Source organism: Anneissia japonica, unplaced genomic scaffold, assembly GCF_011630105.1.
Source record: "Anneissia japonica isolate Jap-2015-1 unplaced genomic scaffold, ASM1163010v1 scaffold287743_len2803612_cov181, whole genome shotgun sequence".
Taxonomy (NCBI): domain Eukaryota; kingdom Metazoa; phylum Echinodermata; class Crinoidea; order Comatulida; family Comatulidae; genus Anneissia; species Anneissia japonica.
In genome coordinates, this window is record NW_022733259.1 from 2,137,983 (window position 1) to 2,154,331 (window position 16,349).

The window sequence follows — 16,349 nt, forward strand, 5'->3', positions numbered from 1 at the left end:
GGTTCTGATTGTATGGTCACTAATCGTAATGATTAAACATAAATTTCGAAAGCAACATTCACATTGGATACCAACCAAAGTATAAAAACCGCAGAGAACAAACGTCTTTATTCTTGCATACTGATTCGATTTTTCCGATCGGTTAGGTAAGTTACAGATCCGGAAATTGGGATTTGATGTAAATGCACCTTTAACCCATTCAACAATCAAATTTTCTCAAGGTAATTATAAAATTTTACAAAATATATTTAAAAAAAAATATATATTTGTTCATCATAAATGCAATTGTATGCCCACTTAATGATGATGATAGGATAAAAATGATTAGATTTAATAATCAAAATATTAAAAAACTTACCTGATACTCAATGACAAGATAAGAAATCTTCTAAATCAGGTATTCTTTAGAAATTGAAGTTTATGTCTTCAGATATTCAAGAAATATATTCCGAAACCAAGTTGAAAACAATACAGCAGTTTAAAATATTTCAACATATGGTTAACTACACAAGTGAGCAGACTGAATATACCTTGAATTTGCTGGTAGTTGCAAGACTACTTATATTCCTAGTTGTCAACAACTGTGTGAGGAAATCTGTCGGATTAGAAATGGGTGTACCATAACCAAGACTCATTGGTTGTTGACCTCAATGAAGAAGATGGTCATGAGGTACTGTTATTGTTCTATTTTTATAAATGTTTTTTTTTTATGACAGTTACGAAATTCCTCTTCATAAAGTTCTGCCTGATTGCATACTAATTGTGTTTAGTAATTACTCAAATCACAGACAGTAGAGCACAAGCACCTCCCCCTTGGATATATATGCCTATAAATAGCCAATTGATTGATTTATTGATTAATTTCTGTATAATGTGTCTGAATGTTCCACCCCACCCCATAAGTAAAACAAAATATTTTTTTTCAAAATCTATGTTTTTTTTTAAATTGAATCATAGCTCTGCATACAATTTTTCATTGGTTATTTCATGTCACTATCCATTCTTTTTCTCCAATTTTAAACAAATATCAATATCTGTATTGTTCAGATTTTTGTAAAATGTGAGGAGATTTGTTTAAATGTATATCCAGAGGCAGATTTAAGTGGGGGTGGAGTAAAAAAGTAAGAAAGAAAAAGAAACTATTGGTCGCCCAAATGCCTCAGAGGTTATTTTCAGGCTTCTAGAAAACAAAAATTTCCCAAGGGCATGCCAGACCTCCCCTAAGATAGTGTTGTCTTTCAATTCCCCCTTCTTTCCAGACATTTCTAGTCTTCCCCTGACACGAGGAATACATTTTCTATCTGCTTCGCTGCAAACAGGATTGTTTAGTGCTTAATCAAAACAAAAATAATGCCATGCCCTCTTATCAGAAATGCATTAAAAAATCCACAACACCCTTAACAAAACCCTGATGGGACGACTGCTCCGACCCCAACCCCCATGAGTGTCCTAGACTAGAAACATCACAGAATGCAGCCTGCATGTTGCAAATTACCCCGCCCAGTTCACCTCCTGTGAAATTATCAGTGGTGAAACTTATCCAGATGTAATCACTGGTCGATGACACTGTGAGAAAATTTAGCTTTTTAAAAAATACGTCATTAAATGCAAGAATATGAAAAACACAGTTTTAAATATTTCAAAAAATCAATTTATTAAATTTTAAAAATTCAGAACAGATAAAATAGATGATATCATTATCAAGTATTTCTACAAAATTCATAAATCATCATTGTTCTTATAATAAATATCAAAAAAAGTGCTTTAACAAATGCCAAAATCCTTAGAAGTTATGTAAATTAAAGTTATCAAAATGTTGTGATACATTTATGATTATTTAAGATCACCAAGAATTTATAATAGACCTATTATCACATTATCACTCTACAACAAAATTATATCATATTTTGTCTGCAAGATCATATGATGTTACATTTAATATTATATCAAATTTTATTACCATACTTCATCTGGTATAATTCCACTCCCCCCAATCCCCACCCAGGAAAACACAAAATTTTGCCAATTTTTGGGGGTGGGACCCGGAGAATTCCCTTTTCAATCAAATATGGTAATTCTATAGAAATGTATACCTAATTTAAAGCCAATATTTGATGTGTTTTTGTTTTTTTTCAATATTTGTAAATGTCATACCCTGGGCTTTTGCTCGAGAAAAGGCTGGTATATAAAATTAAGCATAGAGTAGGGGGTGGGCTTATATCCTAGGAGAAATATAGTAAATGTTTATCTATGAGATCATTACAAAAATAATATATCTGGATCTCATAATAAATATGTACTAGGCAGATATACAAATTTACCTCGCTGGGATTTGAACAATTGACCTGTTGCAGGCCTACATACTAGAAGCTACTAACTGGGATAAAATACAGCTCTTTTTGGGGGTGCACCACAAACACGGAGTTCAACCCTGATGAAAAGTATCTCTTTTTAATGATAATATTTTATTTTTATTTTTATAATTTATTGTACAAAAGGTTACTACTGCACTTAAATTTCTTTCTAATATTCTTTGGTGTGCAAAGTTCATTCATTTTGCCAGAGATTTCTTCTTATAATCTTGATGCTAACATGTAATTCCTTCACGAACAGACTGGTTTTTGACCCATAACTCCCTCCGCACAAGTCTCCGGTAGCTTAAATATTTTCTCGAGAACCTCATTGATGGGCTTGCAGAAACTCATGCACACAGCAAATGGGAGTATGAAGACGTAGAGTCCAGCCACGAAATATGCTACTGGCCAAGCGAAGAAGATCAAAATTAGTACCCAGCATATAGACCAGCAAATTCCAGGACATCCGGGGGCCATATTAATAACAGGTCACAGTTCAGGTCAGCCTGTTTTGATTATAAATGGAACAAATATTAGCCTGAACTATCATTAGATCAGAGATGTACTGTATTTGTTAAAGGATTAGATTTTTAACTATTAAATAACTGAGCGATGTAGAAAAATAGGCCTATATCTAATGTTCTAAGTCGGGCACACGCTGTGTAGTACGACGGTCGCCACGCAACACTGGTTACTAATTGCCAGCCCAAACATATCTATTAAAACGAACTATTACATTCGCATCATTGCGTTGCGTTTTCTAGGGAATTGTTTCGGCCAACGACCATCGGACTAGTGTGTGCCCGGCTTAGTCATACACAACACAACGCCTTTATTTCAGCCTGAAGTAACACATTAATATATACTTTTATACTATTTTATTTTAAAACTTGTGTTTTGAATGCTTTTGAAATAGTACACAATTTGTGTTGCTTTACGTTAGTAGTACGCAGTTTGTTGTAAAACAAAATAAAATATTAATTACTCAGGAAACTATAGCAAATATAGCAAGAACAAAACAATAATTTTTAAGTTTAGAATATTAGGTGCATACTACTTAACAATATAATTTTATTAATTTTTTCATTGTTATTATGTTCAAAAGTATAAATTATAGAAAAAATGTATAAAATAAATATTTAATCACAGACAAATTTTTATTTTAAATTGTATATAATAAAAATAAGATTCCGCACTTAAACTGTGCTTCGACCTCAAAAATATTATTTTAGTTAATAAATTTTTTATGTATAAATTGATGTGTAGTAATACTGTAGTAGAGCTACTGACCAGTAAATCAAGCAAATCTACTTGTCACATATAGGTTTCATATTGACCATATTTTCAGTCACTGTTTTTGGCAGTTCGAACACTTTTTGAACCATTTCAGATATTTCTCCACAAAAACTCATACAAACAGCAAACGGCATTATGAAGATATAAAGACCAGCAGCAAGGAACCCAATAGGCCATGCAAGGAAGATTAGAACAATAAACCACAAAATTGCTGAGAATATTTCGGCAACTCCCATATTGAAGGCAGGACAAAGGTTAGTGCAATCTAGCGTAAGAGAAGAGTGTTAAAGGTGCAAAGCAGGCAAGCACACAGAAAAGCTGTTGGTGGAAGAAGAACACAAGTTAAAAGAAAATTTATTAACAGTAATTTACAACAGAAAAACAAAATTAAAAGAATTATTAATAGGCACGTACATAAAACCATGGTATCATTGAAAAGGAGATCACTCAAAAGGCTCCGCGCATGCAGCGCTATGCAAATGAGCCAAGGTCAAAGCTGCCGCAGCGTGTGGATAATATTTATTTAAATTATGACTAGTAAGCCTTATAGATAATGGTTCTTATGACTATTGGACATTATACAGTATGAACAGTGGATATTGAAAAGCGAACCTTATTTCTAGCAACTGAACCCCAAAAATGCATAACAAATTTAATTATCCTCCCTTTAATGAGTATTTGTGGGGAAGGGCGAAGAAAGTGGCCTCATTCTCATATTCAAAAAAAAAGCTTGGGTGCTTGAGAAACATGAATTTCTTTTACTTGGCCAAAGTTCAAAATAATACATGTGCAAAACAAAATTGTATACAGTAGTAAATTCAGGATTCAAGGTTATTTATAGCAAATTTTCATTTATAATTAAGCATCAATAAAATTTAGCATTAATCAATAATTGAAGGCTTTGCTCCTTTTTTCTTACTGCCATTTCTACCCAGAATTCTCATGTTAGTAAAGTGCATTTCAGTAAATATCTGTAGTAAATAAAATATTTCCATAGCACCCATTAATTTGGCTCGAGGAGTTCAAAACACGAGTTGCAAAAATTACAGGTACAGCTAATAACAGCTGTAGCAATGTATGGGTAACTTTTTCACAATAATTTATGAGTAATCTGACAACTTACAGAGTTGTCTGTGGACAATTATTTATTCACTTATTTAAATAAATTACAATGTAACCAAGTAAATTACAATATATGTTATAATGAATCCTAAGATCCTGATGGAAACATCATTGTTCTGGATGTTAGTTAATGTGTAGACCTATTTATTTATTTATGGGTCCAGGTCTAATGATAAATTTCCGTAGTACTTTTGTACATCATTTCCGTAATAAGGAAGTAGTTCTGCAGAAGTTTAGAATTCTCTTCCAACATAAATTTTCTTCCTATATCCATTACCGATTCCAAAATCGATTCTACTAATAAGAGGTACAAAACTATCAGGTCACCAAAGTCTATTGTTGTTGCCTACTCACTGTTAAGTGGGTGTAGTACCACTAAGTAAATATTTGCATTATCTCCCAATTTTGTTTCCATAGTATCACAAACTATGTCAGTAGTGCATAATAAAATAACCTATCATAGTGAATGATTTTTAAATCAACCTTTGGCTAAATAATCATTTTTTTAAAACTTTCCAAACTCTTTAAACAAAAAATAGCTCTTCTTTTGACTGTCAAGTTGCGTTAAAAATTTTGTCTAAACCCTTTGAAAAAGAAAAGGAGAAGACCCTTATGTTACCTGACAGTCTTTTAGATCAAGTAGCTATAGGCCTACTTGTAACACCAAATCTGATGTATACAGGCTTAAATAGAAAAATATATAAATTACCAGTACAGTACTACTACAATATGCTATCTCAGTGATAAGAAAGCTTTTCAATGCTGAGAAACTTTTTTTTATAAAAGCATTGGCAGCAGAAAGAGAACAAGAGCGCTTAGGCAGAACTAAATTAATTTATTTTCTTTGCTTTGCCATAATTTTAATCTGTTTATGGATTATTATCTAACATCACCTCTCTGAAAGTGCAAAACAAGAATATAAATTTGATATCCAACAAGATTAATATTCTTACAAATATAGCTTAAGTTTTAATTAAAGACGATCTCTCTGTAATAAAATAGGAGCAATGCTATTTCGATACAATATGGAAGATTAATGGCACACCTTTTGATTGCAGCAAACAGAGATTGGACTTTGAATTTACAAAGCAAAGCCGACTCACATGTTTGACCTAGGTGTGCTTATACAAGATAGGGCTCACCTCACTACATGCTCTTAAGATTATATCTATAAGTCTACAGTAAATACATATGCCTACAATAGATCCAATATAATACTTACAATTGGAATTAGCTCCAGCAGTAGCAATAAATCTTAAACTGTTGCTTTTCACAATGCACTGAATTATGCTATGATAATATAAATTATTTTTCCGCTGGTAGGCAGAGCACTTGTTATCGGTATCGTAGAGGAAAGTGAATGTACTCCCAAGCTGTCTCCCTCCCTAGTGTTATCACGCTACTATTGACATCGATTGTTATGCCAACCACGCATATTTACCTAATTATAATGATCTTTCTGGTTGGCTGGTTCTCCAATATATCTACTGATTGTTTGATCTTGGAGGAAATATAATATTATTAATATATTTCCTCCATGGTTTGATGAAGTATATTCAAAAAATGTCTTGTAAACGAATTAATATCACATAAAAATAAATTGACTGATAGTTATTCTTTGTATCATCCGCAAATTTAGGGTATAAAATTTGACGATGAATCATTAAATTAACCTATAATATATATTGTGTGTAGTTTCCAGGGGAGGCTGAAACCACTGAAAACTAACAATGAAAAAAGCGGAAACACTTAGTATAGTAATTGCTTAGCAAAAGTACTTCAAATAGAGGTCACTGCATATCTGAATTCTTTGCAGAGGTGAGCTTTTATCTTTGCAATTCAATTCAATGGACTTCTCTTTTACAACAGTGGCACACATAAAACAAGTTTCATGGTGCATCCGAAATACCTTAATACAAAACATAAAATTTAAAAAACTTAATTGTAAAACCAAAAGAATGCCCAGGTGTGAATGCAAATAGTGGAATACAAGCTATGCGGCTCGGTTCCAGTAGATACAGAGAATATTTTGTCATCCTTAACGCGTCCTACAAAATTCTTACGAGACAGCACTAGTCCGTAAATTTGTGAACAAGATCGGAGATCTAAAGATGCAATCTCTACCGTGCATCAATGGCGGCGCTGGATCTCAATAGAGATTCTTAAATAATATATAAGTTTGAAAAGCAAATGGGAAAAACCCATAAAACAGCTTATAAGTATCCATAGGGGGAAACTAAAACAATGAAGAGGGTTAAAAACAGTACCTTAAGGAGAAAGTAGTATCGCTAAGGGGAAACTAAAACGACGATAATGCGAAATCATAGACAAAAGAGTTTCCCCTGAAGAGCCGCATAAGGAAATATATTGTAAAACCAAAAGAATGTAGGCTAACAAAGTTATTAAACCATTAAACAATTAATACAGTAAAGAAAAAAGAGGTTGATATCAAAAGGATCGCAATGCATGTTCAAATGCAAATTTACGAACCTGTCATAAAAAATACAGAGGTGGTACATATATCTGTCTCTTATACACATCTTGCCCGGCTTAGTCATACACAACACAACGCATTTATTTCAGCCTGAAGTAACACATTAATATATACTTTTATACTATTTGTTAACATATTTTATAATATAAAATGAAGTCTAAATGTATTGTAAGTGTATAGCACACAGAATTAAAATTAGTACTAGTGGTAATCGAACACAGCAATGCCTAAATAAGGAAGTATCGTGGCAGATGCTTCGCCCATTAATAAACATAAATTCATTTTAAGGGTTCCTGTACTACTTTCCATATGGAAAATCATAATTGCTACAAGTTACAAATTTTATTGCATTTTTCATTAAGAAAGGCAAGCTTTCTGATTGGTCAATACATATAAACAAAATGAATCAGACACTTGTATTAATATATGCAATACGTACATAGCATGTGGTAAAGCATACTATGCATTATCAATGGCAACGAAGGTTTAAAAAGCTTTTTCACAGGGTATTAGTATTATACAATAATATGTCAAGTTACAGTACATCTACACAACAATCGAGTTCAGTACAAAACCCTACTGTTTATAGAATACTAAATAAAATGTAACATTTGTTCAGGACTTCGGAAGTCACACATCACCATGCAGTATGAACTTACTGTAATTATCATTGACAAACAATAACAGTCAACGGGCGTATTTGACTGGTTCATTTTGTTGAGTACGAATTTTCGTTGAGTATTATTTTCATTCGACTGGTTCATAAAATAGACTTTGTTGACAACGAAAATTGTAACCAGAGTGCATTAATCTGCGTTAAGTTATCCACGTGACCAAAACAAACATTATAATATTTACACACATGAAGTCAAAAAATAATTGTAGCCTAACAGAATCAAAAACTGGATGAAATCATTCTTTTACAAAAAATCTATACTGCCACAAGCCGAAGGAATCTTGATTATGAAGTGTGCATCGCGGTATCTATGCAGTATAGAGTATTTACCAGTTTTCTATTCGACTGGTTGTCTTCGTTAAGTAGGATTTTACCACTGCGCAGGTGGACGTAGTTTAACGAAGAACGACCAGTCGAATACAGCCAATGTTGATTTTTTATGACTTCACTGAACAACAAAGAATACTACACTTATAATATGCAACTGTTATTCATGCATAGCAATTTAGTCACAACATGGTATAAAACTGTATAAAACTTTATAACTCCGAAGGTCACAGATAGTGTGCAGATAAAATAGCGTAACTCTGCAGACTCCTTTTCCAGTTTATTAAATTTGACAACAAACTTAGTCTACGAAAAAGTAAGCACCAAATTGAATATATGATTAAGAAACAAGAAGCTCATACTTACTCAGACCGTGCTCAGACGTACTCAGAAGAACAGTATGTATGTGTAATTAAACCATATTCTGACCAAATCCACGTTAGCGCAACAGTCGGCTTCCGGACCAGACAGTTAATACCAACATTGAGGACTGACCTACATTGAAAAACTTCAGCTACGTTTCCTGTCTATATTTTTAGACACTACATGGAATTATTTTTAACTCCACTTCTTTTTATCACTCCCTAACCCAACACCAAATATGGAAGCGAAGTCGCGATGGAAAGATGATTCTCTCCCTCGCTCTGCATCAGTCCATTCAGACCACACAACCGGCGTAAAAACTGATTTGCCCGAAGCGACTGCAGCAGAGAAAATACGCTTCACTATTTCATCAATTATTTCATGCAGCTCCCACAACCAAAATGCAAAAAGTTTATTATTAAGTTTCTGAATCTTACCGTACGTGCGTACCTTGAGAAGAAAGTTATCGATCGACTCAGCAGGGCATGGACGCATCAGTAATGGGGCGTTTCCAAACACTGTGTCATATCAAGGGAATTCCCTTGTGGAAAACGTCCGTATAGACTCGGTTGCATCCATACGTTACAAAGGAAGTGAGTGGATGAGCACCATATTATCTATTCAAATAAACCGTTTGTCAACAACAACAACAAAAAAAAAACCCCTCAAAAGTGAAATTAAAATAGTGTCCACTGGATGAGCCCATTCAACAGAAAGATAAACTTATAATGAAAGCACAAATAACAACTCCTTTATGAAACAATGATTGTAGGCTTAAAAATTAAGTTTAATAGGCCTAATTAAATTGATTTCCAACAAATCGAAACGTTTTTGTAAAGAATAAAACTGTACGGTACCGGTAAGTTTACTCATGTAAATCTACTACAACTATATTTTTAGGCTAAACGATCTATGTTTGGCTATGTAATATAACAGATATTGCCTTTTCTATCCGTGTAATATTAACATTTGGTATCCCCTTGGGAATTACATTTTTTCTCAGGACTATATTTTCCCTCAGAGCTACGCGCTTCGGGAAAATATAATATATATAATATATAATCCTTCGAAAAAATATAATTCCCTCGGGGATATCAAATGTTATATTACACCTCTAAGCAGGCAATATCTGTATAATATTTTCTGACTTAATACAATACGGTAGCGTATATGCCTAGTAATAAATTAAATGATGATGAATGATGAATGACAACGTTTGATTATATCAGAGAAGTAACACCGGTGCCTTACAAGCAGATTCATTTTAGTAAACAATCTGAATAGGGCATACTGTCGGCGGCTATATATAATAGACCTGTTATTACGGTGTTTGTAACAACTTTTAGCGCCAGGCACCAATGTGGCGGATAAGGAGGGGGAGAGTGCCATATCATACATTTGCTTGCATCAGCAACCATGCGAAAGTCTCTCCCTGTCCCCTCTATTTTGGATTCCAGGCAGGATCCGCCACTGGGCACCACATTCCCGCACCCCAGCGGACGCCAATGCTCATGAACTAAATCAAATAGTTTTCCGGACAATATACATTTTGAATTTTTTTTGTATAGTCCTAATACTTACAAGCGAATAATTGCAATAATATCAAAATTCGATAATCGCGAATGAGCTCTCACAGACCGTATAAAATAAAACGATGTTTAAGCACTTAGTGAGGTCCAAACTGGCCTCTGGAATTGTTGATATGTTTAAAATTATGATCATATCGTATTTAGAATAACGAAGCTGTGGTTTTAAAGCGCTCAGTAAGGTCATTCATTTTTGTAATGTTACGATCGTCAGCCTCAGCTTTTTGAAGGCCGATGAAAAACGAAGTAATGATACTCTGTGTGTATTAAAATTCATCACATTTCAAGGCCTAAAATATATGTTTTCGGCATCATGCGCAACAAATATAAATAATTATTTATGCTACAGTTTAATTTGTATGATTTATTCAGCAATTAAACCAATCATACAATTAAATTGAAAACCACTGCGCACCCAAAACTGCCATTATAATTGTGCTGTATGGCAAGTGGCCTATCTAGGAGCCTTGGGGGGGGGGGAGATGATGGGACAGAAGGTCACATGGGGTCTCGATGATTAGGTGAGGGGCGCAGCTCGCAAGGTGCTTTTAGGTGATTTTTATCTGCTTAAGCGTGATTGTTTGGGGCCTCTACAGGGTATGATGGCTCCCAAGGACAGTATATCGCCGAGTCAATTGCAGCATAAAGATCATTTTATTGAGTAAGCACGTATTTACCTTTTTCAACTATTACAGCTGCAGCATCATATAAATAAAGACATATGCACCGCAAGTTTAATATGGTATCGGTAACCAACGAACAAAAAAAAAAACGTTTTGGATGGAAAATTATCAATTTAATTAATCATATACCAACACTGGATGTCACTGAAACCATGGAACAGTGTTTTACCGTCCCCTGCTAAAACTATGTGTTATTATAAATATGATAATGAAAAAGAACTAGCTGGATAAGTGGAGTGGACTGAGATGGCTAAACATGAACAATTTCAACTGATTCTCGGAACAGAAAAAAAAACATTCATAAACGAACTACGGGTACGTTTTCAATTTTAAAAACAAAAGTATTGCAAAGAAATGTATTTCTAGCTTGTGGCCACATCGTGAAACCTCGAATAGAAGCCCTTGGCTCTTTTTTCGAGGACCCGTGGATGGGCTTCCTTTCAAGATTGGCTTCTTTTCTAGATTACTTATGCAAACAAATTCTTTTCAAAATGAATGCTGTAAATATTTGGAATTGCTACTATACGGTACGACATATTCCAACTATGGAATTCGAAATATCGTTAATATTTTTTTTTTCACTTTTAACATCAATGCTAGTACAACTAGGTACAACATTTGAATGCAAAAACATGGCGTGTTAAATTGGTAGGATCATTTAAATATTAATTTGTGTAGCTCTGTCCACACTAGCGAATGTTTTAGTAACAACTTTGTTTGATGATGTCATATTACATCTAAATATGGACATAATAATAATAATAATAATAATTATTATTATTATTATTTGTCACATACAATTAGATTGTGCGGACAAGCTTTAAACTATCTATTCTTCTACATCAGTCAAAAAAAATAAATAAAGACAGACATGTGATAGTTGTTTAATCTTCAGGATATATAATTTATTCAACAAATATTTTAGGATTCATTGGTCCCTTCTCCAGCATATACTTATAAACGTACTAGAAATGAAATAATCTCAATGAATTTATTAAAAGAAAATATAAAACATCACTGTGAAAGAATATGTGATCTGATCAATGCAACAGCAGGCTTTGTTGTGTGCTAGAAACCCAAAGGCAGTCAGGAGGAGAAATGGGGGATACGGGTGTCAAAAAAGAGAACAAGGGGGAAAAGGAAAGAAAAGAAGAAAAAGGAAAGCATGGTACTCCAAAACAAGGTAATTATTTTTAAACCCTATCTATATATATATATATTCTGATGACAAACTTGAATAATCAAGCATATTGATTCACTATATATCCATAAAAATGGTAAAATTAAAATACCATTGGTTTTGGAGATTAGCAAAATCTGCACAAGTATACTCAGTCGAGGTTTGTTCCAGTATTACCGTAGAAGTAGACAACAAAAAAAAAAAAATATGCCTGGCAACCAGCTTTTAATACATAGGTCTCCCTGCTTAACAGAATATATTTTCCCCCCACAACAGTTTTGTTTAAAATATATTCAGTAAATATAATTTGTCTTTCGCTTAATAAATTTTATAAGCATTTAGTACACTAAACACAAGTATTTCATATGTACATTCATGATCTACAATTATAATAATGTGATGCAAGTTAGTTTGCAATTTCCATACTGTAGTTTCTCGGGTATAAGCTGTCAGGGAGAAAAAAATGTATATCTTTTTTGATGGGGGAATTCACCCCCGCCCCCCTCAGGGACCTCGGACACCCCCATTGGGCAAATACTGGCACCACCACTGACACCAACATACTGCAGTGTAGGCCTACTTCAATTATTTGTGTCTCATACGAAGAAAAATACTTACTCTGGGTGCCATTTCCAAGTACTGTTTTCCTGCTGACATTTGAGTCAGAATCTTGAATTTATTGTCCTGTAAAACATACACGCCCTGAAAATCAAACAAGACGACGATGTACAGTATTAGTAATGAGGTAGTTTGGGGATGGATGTTGGAACTCAGAAAGAACAGCAGCAAAGTATATTAAGATAAATCAAGGTAGGAAAGTGTACCAAGTAGATCAAAGAAAATCAAATCAGATCAACAATATTAGGTAGATGATGGAGGATCAAGGTAGGCAGATTATGGAAGTGGTTTGGTGCAGCGGGAATTCAAGATCGGGGTTTCAATCCTTCGCTGTGCATTTTTACTTGTTTCCTTGAGGAAGGCACTTTATCTGCATTGCTTCTCTCTACACAGGAGTGTAAGTAGGTACCTGGTAGGGTTAAATGCGCTGATGTAGCTGCTCTGCAACGTTATGGAATACTCCCCAGGGAGCACGAGTTTGTGATCCACAAGCGTTTAATCCAGCGACCGAATTGATGATGTAGCACATAGAGGACTTAACAATATGCGCTATATAAGCAGGGGCGGATCCAGAAATGTCCAAAAGGGGGGCCGAAAGTTGGGCCGATTGAGACAACACTGTCGTAGGGGGTCCGGGAGCTTTCCCCCGCGAAATTTTTGTGTTCTAGACGCCCGAACATAACATTTGAGACATTCTGGACTATTATTTTTTTCTTTTTCCCTCTTTTTTTTTCTTTTTCCCTCTTTTTTTTTTTTTCCTTTTTTTCCTCCCAAAAGGGGGGGGGGGGCCGGGCCAGCCCCCCCCCTAAATCCGCCCCCTGATAAGTCTATTCGATAAGGGTAGATGAAATATGGTGGTAAAGATCAACATTAGTAGAGATAATCCAGAGGTATTAAGTAGATTACCTGATGATTAGTCCTGAGATTATCCACTTGTTTCTTGAATATACTTGACCAAAAATCTTTGCAAATAAATTTCATGACATCTAGTTCATCTTTAAAGCGAGGAGCCTCCTTCAATACTCTCTCAATTAAACTCTGACCTACCCTGTACCCCATAGCTTCCAGCTTCGTAATACATGAATCCTAGTGAACAAATTTAAATTGGGAATAATCAGAGAGCATAGTGGATATATACAAAATTAACCTGGCTACTATTTATTAAAGTTGTTTTCTCTTTTAAATAATATGATGCAGTAATTATGACATGATCCTGTGTGAATGGCATGGTAGGCATAAGAATTCAAATAGTCTCCAAATCCAATCAGCCCCAACTCAACTCGCACCCAAAAACTCAACTTGGACCTTGGTCCCACAACCTATTTGTTTTTATTCATTTATCATTTCCCCATTCAATCAAAGGAACAAAACAATGAGATAGAATTGCCAGCAGTAACTAAATCGAACTAGGCCTCAATGCTATAGGATCTAATAAGTCTAGGCCCGTAGGCCTAATTTATTCATATGCCTAGGTCCTAACTAGACTAGCTAATGACTTAACACGACTTAGCCCTAGGCTTAAGCCTTAGAGAGCGCATAAAGTATTCACGAACGACTACGGTCCACGGAGGACGACTGACAGTTTTCCCCCGCCTAGCTAGCTAGGCTAAGGCCTAACTTGTGCCGTGGATAGTTTTTAGGATGGTATTATATCCCAATAATAATGAAGGTGAAACACGGTGATGGCACATACGATATCATCTTTCTTTTTTGCTCCTCGAATAATATGTGCTACCATTTCTAAGTGAAGAAAGTCGAAAAGTGTATCATCCATTGTGCGCTGTCCACTGTTCTCGCAGCTTTCGTGAAATCAGTACAGCGCCCTCTTCTTTTTCGAGCGAACCATCATCCCCATGTATCGCGTCAAAAAGTCTCACACTTGACTTTCAACCTATTTTATTTCAGTTGTTATTTTAATAATGAACACATATATTTCATTTTAAAAGTAAATATTTATATTTATCTTCTTCTATAATACTTATATTTAAGTAAATAAATAAATCATTTCATAAAGTATTAATAATTTTAAAACAAACAATTTACATTTAATTTTGTACAATATATTGTACACAGAGCGTGCTTGACGGCTTGATTGGTTGCGAGATAGCAAAATGGCTGCTGATGAAGTTGAGGGTGTTCGTGGTGCGGCAATTGATATTTTACATGAAAAACTTGAAAAGGCTAAAGAAAGTCTGCATGATGTGGACGAGAACATACGAAAATTTACTGGAAGAGAATTCGGGGAGAGAAGGTAATTATCTTTGATCTGGCTAAGCTATCTCAATGTCTGAACCCAAACTGGAAGAGCAGTCTTCTGGACTCGCTCGACTGCTTATAATTATATTGTGGGGCTGCCAAAAAAAGCCTAGCCATGTGGGGTTGAAAGATCATAGCAGTATTGGAAAAAATTATGCTAAGGCCAAAAAACATAGTCTAGCCAAGTACAAATTTTCTAATGTAGGGGTTGTGTAATCATTATAAAATACAATCAATAATCAATTTTTGCTGCGAGGCAGCCAATTCATATTCTTGACAGCAATTTGACCTCTGAAAGGTCATTGTTTGTCAAAAAACAAGGGACTAAGTCTAAGACGACTGAAAAGCAGAGTTTGTTTCTTTCGTTCTGCCGGGTAAAATCAATTACTTAGGCGACGTTTGTAGACTACCTACACGTACCAACGTTCGCATGTCGCAACGCTTGAGTATTATTCAGCGTTTTTACTATATTTCTAGGTTACCTATTTCTACGTTTAATCGGCCCATGTCTCAGCCACAATATTTTGAGGCCAATATTATTTACGAACCCAGTTACACTTATTTACTAGCCTATTTCAGCATGCTAATTATTACATTTAGGCGACGCTTGTTGTAGATTGGCATACACGGTACCAATGCTCGTTTTTTCTATGTTTCTACGTCAGCTCGAGACGCATGAGTATTACCAAAGATTATAAAACTGCAAGAGGTCCGACTGCCCTTATTTTGTATACAGGCAATGGAACATTAAAAAGTACTCCCATGAAGGGGCGTGTCCTTCATAAGAACGTAAAAGGCGTTCGTATCAAACGCCTGCTGCGTTTCGAATTCCAGCATACATTCTATAAACGCGCAGCACGCGTTTGATATGAACGCACTTTACGTTCTTTTAAAGGCCACGTCCTTTTTGTGTAGTACTTTTTGAAATAGAAGTGCCAAAGAATCCCCGGCAGTCGGACCTCTTGCAGTTTTATACTCTTTGGTTTTACTATTCAGCGTTTTCACTATAACCATGGGCGGTATAAATGTCAACTCGGCCCAAGTCTCGGCACAGTATTTTGAGGCTACAGTATTTACGAACCCAGTTAAACTTATTTATGTCAACGTGCTAATTATTATATTTTAAAACAAATTAAAAATGTACTGTATTATACTAGGGGGCCGCGAAACTGTGGCCGAGTTGACTTGGTGCCGAGTTGACTCGCATTCGATCATGCTTACGTTGTGTGGTGCGTTGGCAGTCAACTTGCCTCTACAAACTCGCCCCTAGAAAATTCGCCGCCTTGAAAACTCCCCATAGTAAATCATCTTACCAAATCAAAAATCCTACTCTAGGCCTTGAAGGGACGAAGGTCCCAATGAAAAAAACAACATCGCTCCTTGATAGCTAACAT

General features: G+C 34.9%; 2 protein-coding genes and 3 long non-coding RNA genes across 8 annotated transcripts in view; 1 reads left to right on the forward strand and 4 right to left on the reverse strand.

Moving 5' to 3' along the window:
• Positions 1-1,391, reverse strand: part of LOC117116031 — a 2,775-nt gene extending 1,384 nt beyond the window's left edge. Inside the window, exon 1 of the long non-coding RNA XR_004446668.1 lies at positions 359-1,391. This is a non-coding gene — a long non-coding RNA (uncharacterized LOC117116031). The remainder of the gene's footprint in view (positions 1-358) is intronic.
• Positions 1-9,258, reverse strand: part of LOC117116030 — a 14,413-nt gene extending 5,155 nt beyond the window's left edge. Inside the window, exons 1-2 of one of the 4 annotated variants that reach the window (XR_004446666.1) lie at positions 9,070-9,258; positions 8,636-8,764 (exon numbers count right to left, since the gene is read on the reverse strand). This is a non-coding gene — a long non-coding RNA (uncharacterized LOC117116030). The other 3 variants (XR_004446664.1, XR_004446667.1, XR_004446665.1) reach the window with 3 other exon arrangements.
• Positions 2,013-6,197, reverse strand: LOC117116029. The gene is made up of 3 exons (XR_004446663.1): positions 5,995-6,197; positions 3,645-3,968; positions 2,013-2,860 (listed from the first exon to the last, which is right to left on the reverse strand). It is a non-coding gene; the product is annotated as an uncharacterized LOC117116029 (long non-coding RNA).
• Positions 9,259-11,806: 2,548 nt separating the features above from the next.
• On the reverse strand, positions 11,807-14,542 carry LOC117116013 (trafficking protein particle complex subunit 6b-like). Its single transcript, XM_033259942.1, has 4 exons — positions 14,393-14,542; positions 13,606-13,785; positions 12,700-12,783; positions 11,807-11,866 (listed from the first exon to the last, which is right to left on the reverse strand). The coding sequence occupies exons 1-4, from the start codon at positions 14,471-14,473 to the stop codon at positions 11,807-11,809; spliced, it is 405 nt and encodes a 134-aa protein (XP_033115833.1). The 5' UTR covers positions 14,474-14,542.
• A 230-nt stretch (positions 14,543-14,772) lies between these two features.
• The window catches only part of LOC117116014 (pinin-like), an 11,277-nt gene continuing 9,700 nt past the window's right edge, over positions 14,773-16,349 (forward strand). The window contains exon 1 of the mRNA XM_033259943.1: positions 14,773-14,950. Coding sequence (XP_033115834.1) covers positions 14,811-14,950 — 140 coding nt within the window. The 5' untranslated portion in view covers positions 14,773-14,810. The remainder of the gene's footprint in view (positions 14,951-16,349) is intronic.

Excerpts from the sequence above, each read along its gene's own strand:
- LOC117116013 (XM_033259942.1), bottom strand. The coding sequence starts at position 14,473 with ATGGATGATACACTTTTCGACTTTCTTCACTTAGAAATGGTAGCACAT. Across the intron at positions 13,786-14,392 it reads CAAAAAAGAAAGATGATATC|GATTCATGTATTACGAAGCT; the intron begins GTATGTGCCATC and ends TTTGTTCACTAG. Across the intron at positions 11,867-12,699 it reads ACTTGGAAATGGCACCCAGA|TACGTTTATAAGTATATGCT; the intron begins GTAAGTATTTTT and ends TTTCATTTCTAG.